Source organism: Silurus aristotelis, assembly GCF_946808225.1.
Source record: "Silurus aristotelis genome assembly, chromosome: 7".
Taxonomy (NCBI): Eukaryota; Metazoa; Chordata; class Actinopteri; order Siluriformes; family Siluridae; genus Silurus; species Silurus aristotelis.
This window is the reverse complement of record NC_139580.1, coordinates 753,839-766,338: the sequence shown is the minus strand read 5'-3', so window position 1 is coordinate 766,338 and position 12,500 is coordinate 753,839. Positions and strand designations below refer to the sequence as shown.

The window sequence follows — 12,500 nt, the reverse complement described above, 5'->3', positions numbered from 1 at the left end:
CCACTATCAGTCGAGCTGTAATTATTCTTCCAGTTTTGTTGAATGTTAAGTGTTTGTGTTGATTTCAGCTGGCCACCCTGCCCGAGGTGCTTGCATTTGTCCTGAACCGCATGAAGATAAAGAAGAAGAGAAACGTTCTGAGTTTTGGTTACCGCTTCAGCACAGCTCGAGGCGATTCGGACCCGTTCAAGTTCCATGGCTCCATTTCTCAAAGCGCAGCGTTTATCTGCGGCAGTGAAGCCTGGGCCAAAATCAACCAGCGACTCGGCACTGATCTCACCCAGTACCTACTTACTCACTGCGCCGTGTTCACCACAGCACCCCCTACCTGCTTGGTGCAGATCTGCGGCGTTCCTGTCTACGATTTAGTGCCTGTACATTCCTGGTCTGGGTTCCTCCTCAACTCAGATCAGAGGAACAAAGCTGGCACAATGAACAGGAACCAACGGATTACCTTTAAACACCAGACTAGGGTGAGGAAAAACTCTGTAAACAGAAGGAATGCTAAAAACATTCAAAACACAGTAAATAATAAAAAGAGAAAGAGAGAAGAAGAAACAGAAGGTAAGGACGTGATGGAGGGTCATGAGGAACGTCCAGCAAAGCAAAATAATACTAAGATTCTAAATCCAGATAGTGTAGATAAAAATGTTTGTTCAGTGCAATCAGAGCCACCTCACATTAGCCCCGCCTCCAGACATGGCCTGTCCAGTTGGAAAGCGAGTGATCAACCACCACCACGCCCATCTCACTGTTTCATCAGCGTTCTGAGCATGCTCTATGGAGGGCGTGGCATGAATGCCTTCTTGCTGAACAGGAAGTTGCAGGGACACGGGGGTGGAATCAAAATGATCCATGGTGCAGATGTTGTCAAAATGGTATTTTGTCTGAAGGACAAGGAGCAACTTTCAGGGTCAAAATCACAAAAAAATAAGCTGCCTAAGCGTTTTTTTGCCATGGTGCCGATTTTTGATGTGCTTATACGACGTCACAGAAAGTGCCGCTACATTCGGTTCCTGTCTCGGAAGTGTGCCACGAGTGAGGGTGATGGAGACATGGCGTCTCTCTTGTCTTCTCATTGCTCACCCTACAGAGTGTATCTCTTTGTGAGGGAGTGTGTGCGCTTTGTTATTCCAGATGAACTCTGGGGTTCTCAGCACAACATGGTGCAGTTCCTGTCCAGAGTGAAACACTTCTTAAAACTAGGGAAGTTTGAAAAACTCTCCTTGGCTCAGGTTATGTGGAAGATCAGAGTGAGTGACTGTCGTTGGCTGGGAAATAAGAAACGTGAGTCTTGTAATTGTCTTATCTGTTTGAAACATTTCCCAAGAGTTAATGTTAAGATCTTACTATGTTGTAACTACCAAATCTGACCAATCAGATAACCATACAGGTCTCCTGTCTCATCTTCTCTATAGGTCCCTGCCCAAGTGAGCATCGTTACAGAGAGTGGATCTTTGGTCAGTTTTTGCTCTGGCTGCTAAAGGACTTTGTGATCGGCCTTGTAAAATCTTTATTTTACGTCACCGAGAGCGTCGGCCATAAGCATGCACTGAGATTCTACAGGCGCCACATCTGGAACAGATTACAGAACCAGGCTTTCAGGTACAGATCTCTTACTACCACACCCGCCTGCTGCGTTGATTCTATAGTGAAATCTACTACCCCAATTCCAAACAAGTTGGGACGCTGAAATCATGAAATAATTTTTAAATCTTATAAACCCATATTTTATTCACAATAGAAAACACATCAAATGTGTAAACTGAGGAAATGTAATTTTAACGAAAAAAATCAGGTCATTTTGAATTTGATGGCTGAAACACGTCTTAAAAAAGTTGGGACGGGGCAACAAAAGTCTGGAAAAAGTAAATGTTATTAAAATGAAACAGGAGAAACTAATGAGTAACTAATACTAGTAACTTATGAGGTTAACTGATGGCAGGTCAGTGAGATGATTGGGGTATAAATAGTGCATCTTAGAGAGGAAGAGTCTCTCAGAAATAAAGATGGGCGGAGCTTTACCTTTATCTGTGAAAGACTGTCTACAATCTGTGGAACAATTTCAGAATAATGTTCAACATCAGACTGCAAAATAGTTGAATATCCCATCATTCACAGAACATAAAATCAAAGGTTTCAAAGAATCTGGAGAAATCTCTGTGCACAAGGGACAAATCAACATTGGATGTTTGTGATCTTTGGGCCCTCAGGGGCCACTGCATTTAAAACAGTCATGATTCTGGAGAATGGAGAATCACTGCATGAGATCATTAACACCTCCAGAAATCATTGTCTATGAACACAGTTTGCATGTCATCCACAAATGCAGCTTAAATCTCTGTCATGGAAAGAAGTAGAAGAAAGAAGAAAGAAGAACCACCACCATCCTCTGGGCCAAAGCTCATTTAATGTATTGAGGCAAAGTGAGAAAACCATGGACACCATGTCTTCTGGACTAAAGAGGAGAGGGACCATCTGGCTTATCAGCTCTCAGTTAAAAAAAAAGCATCTCTAATGGCATGGTGGTGCATTAGTCTCTGTGAAATGAACAGCGTGTACATTTGGAAAGGTTCCATCAATGCTGATCAATATATACAGGTTTTATGGAAACAAATACTTCCATCCAGAAAACGTCTTTTTCAGGGAAGATCTTGCACATTTGACAATGCTAACTGCATACTGCATCTATTACAACAGCATGACTTCGTAGAGTCCGGGTGCTGAACTGACCTGCCTGCAGTCTAGACCGTTCACCGCTTAAAAACATTTGCCGTGTCATGAAACAAAAAATAACACAAAGGACACCTAGAACTATTAAGCAGCTAGAATCCTGGTTTACGTACATATGGGACAACATTCTCCTCCCAAAACTTCAGCAACTGGTCTCCTCAGTACCCAGATGTATACGGACATAAGACGTGATGCTTCACAGTGGGAAACATGGTTGCAACACCTCTTAAAATGTTGTTACAGAGCCATCAAATACATTTTTCTTAAAATGGTACAAATTCGCAGTTTAAATATTTAATTTGTTTTATTGTGATTTAAATATGAGTTTGAGATTTGAAAATTATTGCTTTTTTGGAATTTGGATTGTATAGTGTAGGTCTAACTGTGTACTGTAAACTATCTATCTGTTTTCAACTACATGCATTACTATCACAACCACTGATAGTGTTGTATCAGGACAAACCACTAGATGGAGCCATGTGTGTTGGAAGAATGGTGGCGAGCAATTACTGTATATCAAAATAATAATTTTTATTTATCCACTGTTTCTGTCAAAGCAAATGTTAAATACCCTTTAAATTTCATTTTAAACCAATCATGTCCCTGTATCAATATCTGACCGTGGAGTAATAACCCCCTAACTACAGTATCTGGCCGTGGGGTAATAACCCCTAACTACAGTACCTGACCATGGGGTAATGACCCCTAGCTACACAATATGACCGTGGGGTAACTACAGTACCAGACCATGGAGTAATGACCCCTAACTACACTATCTGACCGTGCGGTAACTACAGTACCTGACAATGGGATAATGACCCCTAACTACACTATCTGACCGTGCGGTAACTACAGTACCTGACAATGGGATAATGACCCCTAACTACACTATCTGACCGTGCGGTAACTACAGTACCTGACAATGGGATAATGACCCCTAACTACACTATCTGACCGTGCGGTAACTACAGTACCTGACAATGGGATAATGACCCCTAACTACACTATCTGACCGTGGGGTAACTACTGTACCTGACCATGGGGTGATGACCCCTAAATACACTATCTGACTGTGGGGTAACTACTGTACCCTACTGTACACTCGATACCCACGATCCCTCCAGATCTGCTCCTTTACCTCACAAACACCTACTGACTAAAGACCCCACTAAATAAATATGTTGACCTTTGGTATGTGTGACCTGGCATGCTGGTAATGACTCCTTAAAATAAACCAGGACCTAAAACAGAACCTTACATTTTAAATGATTTTTTTTTTCTTGACTTGCTAATGGAACATTGAAGTCAAGTCAAGTCAAGTCAAGTTTATTTGTATAGCGCTTTTCACAACAGACATTGTCTCAAAGCAGCTTTACAGAAAACAACAGTGAAGGTGAATGGTGTGCGTTTGTCCCTGATGAGCAGCCGTGGCGACAGTGGCAAGGAAAAACTCCCTTAGATGATATGAGGAAGAAACCTTGAGAGGAACCAGACTCAAAGGGGAACCCATCCTCATATGGGTGACATCAAAAGTTTGGTCATAAATCTTTCAACAATACAGAACAATTTGTGATCATCATAGATCCAGCATCAGCTTCTCCATGCCAGGGCCTTTAAACACTCGGCATCTACTTCTCCATGATCATCCATAGGTCCATAATCTTCACGAGGTGGGACGTGACTGGAGCTGGCCAAACCTCAGGAAGCCTCGGGATGGGGAGAGAAAGAGGAGCAGTGGAGAGGAATTAGCGTAGCTGCTGTTCATGATATTAACAGCACAAGTTGATAATGTGCATGTGATCAGATGTTCTGGAGCACAAGGTTGTGATGTGATGTGTGTGATGTGTGTTATGTGTAGGCTTTGCTAAAAAGATATGTTTTTAATCTGCACTTAAACTGGGAGAGTGTATCTGAACCCCGAACACTGTCAGGAAGACTATTCCAGAGTTTAGGAGCTAAATGTGAAAATGCTCTACCGCCTTTAGTGGACTTTGCTATTCTAGGAACTACTAGAAGCCCAGAGTTTTGAGATCTCAGGGAGCGTGACGGATTGTAGCGTGTTAAGAGACTGGATAGATACATGGGAGCCAAACCATTTAGTGCTTTATAAGTGAGTAGCAGTAGTTTGTAGTCTATTCGAAACTTAATAGGAAGCCAATGTAGGGACGATAAGATTGGGGTTATATGATCGTATTTTCTTGACCTAGTAAGAACTCTTGCTGCGGCATTCTGAACTAACTGAAGCTTGTTTATTAATGATGCAGGACATCCACCTAGTAATGCATTACAGTAGTCTATTCTAGAGGTCATAAACGCATGGACGAGCTTCTCTGCATCAGATATAGATAACATATTTCTTAGCTTAGAAATATTTCTAAGGTGAAAGAAGGCTGTTTTTGTAACTTGATTGATGTGATTTTTAAAAGATAAGTTGCTGTCTAAAATAACTCCCAGGTCTTTTACCGTTGAACTAGTAGTTACAGAACAACCGTCTAAATGCAGGCTGAGATGCTGGAGCTTCTGTGTACTATTTTTTGGGCCGATGAGCAAAATCTCCGTTTTATCAGGATTTAATAGCAGAAAGTTATGGGTCATCCAATCTCTTATTTCTTCAACACACTCAGTTATGCGAGCTAATTGAGCTGTATCGCCTGGTTTGGATGAAATATATAGCTGGGTATCATCAGCATAACAATGGAAGCTAATTCCATGCCTTCTAATAATATTTCCTAATGGAAGCATGTATATTGTAAAAAGCAGGGGTCCCAGAACTGACCCTTGTGGCACGCCATAATTTACTAGCATTATCCTGGATAGCTCTCCATTTAAATCTACGAAATGGTAACGATTGGACAGGTAGGATTTAAACCAGCTTAATGCCTGTCCCTGAATACCGATGTAATTCTGTAAGCGATCGAGGAGAAGATCATGATCTATAGTGTCGAACGCAGCACTAAGATCTAGTAAAACTAATAGGGAGATGTAGCCTTGGTCTGAAGCTAAAAACAGGTCGTTAGTGATTTTAACTAGAGCAGTTTCTGTGCTATGATGGGGCCTAAAACCTGACTGAAACTCTTCAAAGATATTGTTCTCCTGCAAGTGGTTACATAACTGGGCAGCGACAATCTTTTCTAAAATCTTAGACATAAATGGGAGATTTGAAATTGGTCTGTAATTCGATAGCGTGTTTGGATCCAGATTAGGTTTTTTAATGAGGGGCTTAATAACTGCTAACTTGAGGGATTTAGGGACATGACCTAACGATAGTGAGGAGTTAATAATATTTAAAAGAGGCTCACCAGCTGTATATAACACTTCCTTCAGTAGTTTAGTGGGAATTGGATCTAACTGACATGTTGTTGATTTAGCTTTCATAATAGCATCATACAGCTCTTCCTGTCCTATACATGTAAAACAGTGTAGTTGTGGGGTTGTAAGTACGATTGTGTCGGGAGATGCTGTCAGAGGTTGAACTGCCACAATTGTTTTTCGAATGTTATCTATTTTTTCAGTGAAGAAATTCATAAAGTCTTCACTACTAAACTGTGATGGAACACATTTTTCAGATCCCTGATTTGTTGTTAATTTAGCGACTGTACTGAAAAGGAACCTGGGATTGTTTTTGTTATTTTCTATGAGTTTGCTCAGGTGTTTAGCTCTAGCAGCTTTTAGCGCCTGTCTGTAGCTAAGCATACTGTCTTTATACGCAATTCTAAATACCTCCAATTTAGTTTTCCTCCATTTTCTCTCCAGATTACGTGTTGTTCTCTTTAGGGCATGCGTATGACTATTATACCAAGGTGCAGGTGCTTGTTCTCGAACCTTTTTTAACCGGATGGGGGCAACAGTGTCTAAAGTGCTAGTGAGGATAAGGTCTATGTTGTTCGCCATCTCATCAAGATGATCAGCATTTATGGGTTTAATGTGAAACTGAGATAAATCAGGCAGGTTATTTATGAATCTGTCCTTAGTGGTTGGAATAATAGTCCTACCAGGTCGATAACGTGGTGAAACACGGTTAATCTGCTCTACCGGTAGTGTGTACAGTAGGAGATAATGGTCTGTGATGTCATCACTCTGAGGTAAAATATCTATATCAGTGACGTCTGCTCCGTGGGATATTATTAAGTCTAGTGTGTGGTTAAAACGGTGGGTTGGTCTGGTGACGTTTTGTTTAACTCCAAAAGAGTTTAGTAAATCGACAAATGATAATCCTAGGGCATCGTTTTCATCATCTACATGAATATTAAAATCTCCTACAAGCAGCACTTTATCAAAGCTGATCAGGAGGTCTGAGAGAAAACAAGCAAACTCATGAAGAAAATCAGCGTAGGGTCCTGGGGGTCTGTACACGGTGACCAGAGCGAGTTTTCTATGCATCTCTGAAAGTGCAATTTTAAGAACGAGCACTTCAAATGATTTAAAGCTGAATCCTAATCTCTGACTAACATTAAGAGAAGCACTATAAATGGTTCCTACACCCCCCCCACGACCAGTCTGACGGGGCTCATGCTTATAAACATATCCTGACGGTGTCGACTCGTTTAGACCCATATAATCACCTGGTTTAATCCAGGTCTCAGTGAGACAGAGTGCATCGAGATTATTCTCTGTGATCATCTCATTTACAATCAGTGCTTTGGGTGCAAGTGATCTAATGTTTAAAAGACCGAACTTTAGAACTTTGTTGTGTTTGTTTATCTGGCATTTTTCAGTTTTAACTGCAATAAGATTATTTCTGGATCTTGTGTATGTAATTCTTGGTTTTACTACCCGAGGAATAGATATGGTTTCTATAAACTGGGCTGTGTGTGAACTTGTAACTATTTGGTCTGTAGTATGCGTGTTCTTATAGTTGAAGATTTCTTGATGTCTTACCAGTCAGATGGTGTGTAGTATCCTAGAGATGTTATCTGATAGCACTGCTGCTCCAACTCTGCTGGGGTGCAGGCCATCAGGGCGGAAGAACCTAGGACGCTCCCAGAAACAGTTCCAGTTATTAACAAAGAGAAGTTTATGTTCTCGACACCATGACTGTAACCATTCATTTAGAGCTAAAAGTCTACTAAACTTCTCAGCCCCTCGCTGGTAAGTGGGAAGAGGTCCTGACACAATGATCCTCGTTGTGGGTGATGTGCTGCGTACCGTCTCCACCAGGATCCTGAAGTCCCTCTTTAAGATCTCCGTTTGCCGCAGCCTGGTGTCGTTTGATCCGGCATGGAGAACAACCGCTCCGAAGTTCTCGTTCAGGATCGCGGGTACCTGCGCAGCGACATCCAGAACACGAGCACCAGGAAAACAGCGAGTGTGCACCTTACCTTTAGCTCGGGTAGCGCGGACATGCCGGACGATGGAATCTCCGAGAATAACAGTGTCGCGTTCCGTCTCGCGGAGGGGGACGAAGCGGTTCTCGGTCGAGATCTCGAAGGCCGGTGGTGGAGGTGGAGACGTCCTCGATCGGGGCTTGGCTTGTCTCTTCCGCCGCGGTCGCATCCAGGGTCCATGTTGCACCGGTGCCGGAGTTGTAGGTGCGCTGGGCCTGGGCATAGAAGCACGCGGAGTTGATGTGCTGGGAGCATTAGGTTCAACCTGGGAGTTTACCTGGGATGAGTGCGCGTCCGCCCGGGATGTTTCCAGCGCCGCTTTCCGCTCTCGCAGCCGGTCATGCTTTACATGCAGCTCGCGAATCTGTTTCTCCAATGCCTCCATCTCCAACGCCACCGTTTGCAACTCGAACGAGTCCTCACCTGTGCTCGAATGCAGACAAACAACCGGCATAGTGCTTATCGTCACGAACAGATTTATTATACAGAGATGTGAGTGAGAGAAAATAAATATAAACAACACTAGTTATAGTCGAGTTAACTAACTACAGGCACAAGTCAGGAAGACAAAAACAATTAAGGATTATTAAAAGAGGAAAAACGGATAGATAGATAGCAAAGTTTGTTTGAAAGACGCCGAGAGATACAAACACGTAACTCGCGGCAAACAAGTCAAACACAGGAAGCTACGTCACAGGAAGCTACGTCACAGGAAGCAGTCTAAGGCTACGGCTACGGCTACGGCTATGGAATATTTAGATGATATGTCTGCAGTTATCAGCACATGCCTGGTTCAGATGTTGTTTGATGAAAGTGTTCTATAACAGGTTGCATAATTGTGGGTAACTTTACAGGGAGCATCTTTCTAAAGGTCAGTGGAAAGAGCTAAATCCTGCAGAGGCATCATCACTGCCCAAGAACACTGGAACATCTCGCCTTAGATTTATCCCCAAAACCAACGGTATGAGGCCAATCACATGCTTAATCAGCACGGCAGCAGCTGTCCAGGTGTGTAACATTAGTGTGTGTCTGTGTGTGGTTCAGTATGCTGTTTACACTAGTTAAGCAGTACCCTTTTGCAGTTCCAGAGTTCGGTACGTGACCTTCAGAACGTACTAAGTGTGTGTGTGCGAGAGCGGCCAGCTCTGCTCGGCTCGACTGTGTGGGGACGACAGGATATTCACAAGGTGCTGAGGTCCATCCCTCATTCACACTCTCCATTTTACTTTGTGAAGGTACAGGATCCCTCACACACACTTGTGCGTGCACACACACACGGATAGCTTACACTTCAAGAACTTATTTTGCTGCTCAGCATTCTTCCATCATTACATTTTTATCATGGTCCTTCTCCTCTTCGTCTTCTACAGGTTGACATCAGTGGGGCATATGATAGTCTTCCTCACTCTAAACTTTTAGAGGTGGTGCAAGATGTTCTTAAGCCAGTGGAGGACACCTGCTTCTCTCTGAGACACTACGCTAAAGTGTGTACCGACTCTGATCAGGAGATCAGGAAACACTTCTGCACCAGGGTACACACACTACTGTATCTCCTCAAATATAAGATCCCATGCTGCCTTGTTGTGCTGTCTGGAACCTGACCCATGTGTAACTACTTCTTTATAAAGGCTGAAGCATTTGAATTGTTGAACATGAAGGGTTTTGTAGTGGAGGAGCAAAACAACGGAAACCTCCATGATGCCATTTTAGTGGAGAAGGTACGGACCAAACAGAACTATCTTACTTATCTTTTTTTTAATGGGTTGTTCATCTGTTTGAAAGATGTGTGCTGTATAACAAGTGGAAATGTTGGCAGGGAAACCAGAACAAGGCTGATGGAGCTCAGGACTAGAGGTGGACCGATAGTGAATGTTACCCATACCGATAGCTGGGGTGATTCACACTCGCCAATTAATAACCGATAGTTTTCAAAGCGAAAATAACAATCCAGGTGAAATAGTAACGAAATTGTAATTATAATGCTCTGGATTTTGTGTAGACATTTTAAGTAGGACTGCTTGCATTTATGTGAGATGGTAACACTTTACAGTAAGATTATATTTGTAATGTTAACTAAAGTTAATAAATGCTTTAAAAGTTTTGTTTGTTTATTAATTTAAACATTTACTAATTTACATTTTTAAATTAGGTAAATTTTCATTCTATCGGTTAACTTTAGTTAATGCACTATGTACTACATGAACGAAGTACAGAGTGCAGTCTCGCATATCAAAACAAATCAGTGATTCACCTCTAGAGGCCACTCTGCTACCCTATAATGACTGCAGACGCAACCCGGAATAACTATCGGTATGATTTTTGCTTATGGCCATCAACTATCGGTGATAATTTCCTAATAATTAGTAAAAGTGATAAATTGTTCGACCTCTAATCCGAAAGCCTGGGGGTCTAGCGTAATTACTGCTTTGTGAATGGTTTGATGGAAATGGGGAAGCTTCAAGTAAAAATATGTCAGTAGTGAGAGTTGGAGAATAGAGATTTAAAGTAAAATGGATTACATAAATGACTAACAACCCATTATTTATATATATCACTTCCAGCTGTTGGTAGAAGTTAAGGGTGCAGATGTATTTCGGTTCTTCAAGCAGATGCTGAGCAGCTACATCATCCAGTACAACAAGAAGTACGTTTCCATTCCAGACAGTTCTCTTTGATTGAGCCCTAATGACCATCTTTCTGTCATTAGCCTGAGACCTTCCTGATTTATGTTGGCTTTTTGCCGTGTGTATTGTAGACTTTTCCGGCAGGTTTGTGGGGTTCCTCAGGGTTCTGCAGTCTCCACCATGCTCTGTAATTTGTGTTATGGCCATATGGAGAACTGTGTGTTGGAGAAGGTGACTGAGAAAGGAGGGTGAGACTCAACTCCACACATCACACTTTTATAGATCGGTTCTTATCCTAGATGATGACATGACTAAAGTGTGCTTGTGCGTGTGTGTGTGTGTGTGTGTGTGTGTGTGTGTGTGTGTCTAGATACCTAATGCGATTGGTAGATGACTTCCTTCTGATCACTCCAAGACTGAGTAAAGCAGAAGAGTTCCTCAAGTAAGACAAGTAACTCTTTAAGACAAGTTACTATTCTAATTCAATCTGTCTTCATCTGCCTCTCTCTCTCTCTCTCTCTCTCTCTCTCTCTCTCTCTCTCTCTCTCTCTGTCTCTATCTATCTCTCTATCTCTCTCTCTCTCTCTCTCTCTCTCTGTCTCTATCTCTATCTATCTCTCTGTCTTTCTGCCTGGCTGTCTCCATTTGTCTTTCTGTTTCTCCCTCTGTCTTCTTCCCACCTGTCTCTGTCTCCTTGTTTGTCTGTCTTTCTATCAGTCTCCCTCTGTCTCTATCTGCCTCCCTGTCTGACTCTCCCTGGCTGTCTCCATCTGTCTTCCCTGTCTCTGACTCCCCCTGTTTGTCTCCCTCTGTCAGGACGTTAATGGCAGGTGTTCCTGAGTATGGTTGTGTGATTAACCCTCAGAAGTTGGCGGTGAATTTCCCGCTCAGTGAGGATCTGCAGTGTGTGGATGCCACAGAATTCCCGGCTCACTGTATGTTCCCCTGGTGTGGCCTCCTCATCGACACTCGCTCCCTCCATGTCTACAACGATTACTCCGGGTACATACTCCCTCTGTCCATCTGTCTGTCTCACTATCTCTTTATCTCTCTGTTTCATAGTCTCTTGTATTTCTCTCTCTGTTTCTCCATCTTTCCATCGCTTTAGTTTCCATCTCTCTCTCTCCTCTTCATCTTGCTGTCTTTTTATCCCTTTGTCTCTCCATCTCTCTCTGTCTCTGTTTCCATCTCTCTGAATCTCTATCTCTTTCCCTTTTTCATACTCTCCATTTTCATCTTTATATCACCATTATTTACATTTTAAACCCAATTTTAAATGGTGTATTCCCGCCCACTCAGGTATGCTTGCCAATCACTGCGCTACAGCCTAACATTAGGCTCCACCCACACCCCTGCTATGTTCATGAGGAGGAAGCTGCTGATGATCCTGAGGCTGAAATGTGACCGCATTCTTCTGGATGTTCGTGTGAGTCAGAAACACACTCACTCGGACACACACTCATACACACACTCGGACACTCACTCGGACACACACTCGGACACACACTCGGACACACACTCATACACACACTCGGACACTCACTCGGACACACACTCATACACACACTCGGACACTCACTCGGACACACACTCGGACACACACTCGGACACACACTCGGACACACGGCCTGCTTTATCAAACAAAATAAACATTAAATCCTGTTTACTATTACTGTACTGATTTGTCCTCTTACAGTTAAATTCCATTGACGCAGTTTACAGGAACATCTACAAACTTCTCCTGTTGCAGGCCATGAGGTAACACCTCTATCTTCATCCATTTAAATACTTGTACACATCTTTCCATCCAACTCCACAC

At 42.7% G+C, this 12,500-nt stretch overlaps 1 protein-coding gene and 1 long non-coding RNA gene across 3 annotated transcripts in view; one reads left to right on the top strand and one right to left on the bottom strand.

Moving 5' to 3' along the window:
* LOC310728904 overlaps positions 1-2,428 on the bottom strand; it is a 78,487-nt gene extending 76,059 nt beyond the window's left edge. Inside the window, exon 1 of the long non-coding RNA XR_014534380.1 lies at positions 1,917-2,428. This is a non-coding gene — a long non-coding RNA (uncharacterized lncRNA). The remainder of the gene's footprint in view (positions 1-1,916) is intronic.
* Positions 1-12,500, top strand: part of tert (telomerase reverse transcriptase) — a 64,095-nt gene that overhangs the window by 46,270 nt on the left and 5,325 nt on the right. Inside the window, exons 3-14 of one of the 2 annotated variants that reach the window (XM_083546695.1) lie at positions 69-1,287; positions 1,419-1,605; positions 8,912-9,065; positions 9,140-9,292; positions 9,428-9,589; positions 9,686-9,775; positions 10,619-10,701; positions 10,813-10,929; positions 11,052-11,123; positions 11,498-11,683; positions 11,981-12,107; positions 12,378-12,439. In XM_083546695.1, coding sequence (XP_083402821.1) covers positions 69-1,287; positions 1,419-1,605; positions 8,912-9,065; positions 9,140-9,292; positions 9,428-9,589; positions 9,686-9,775; positions 10,619-10,701; positions 10,813-10,929; positions 11,052-11,123; positions 11,498-11,683; positions 11,981-12,107; positions 12,378-12,439 — 2,612 coding nt within the window. The remainder of the gene's footprint in view (positions 1-68; positions 1,288-1,418; positions 1,606-8,911; positions 9,066-9,139; positions 9,293-9,427; positions 9,590-9,685; positions 9,776-10,618; positions 10,702-10,812; positions 10,930-11,051; positions 11,124-11,497; positions 11,684-11,980; positions 12,108-12,377; positions 12,440-12,500) is intronic. The other variant, XM_083546696.1, reaches the window with a different exon arrangement.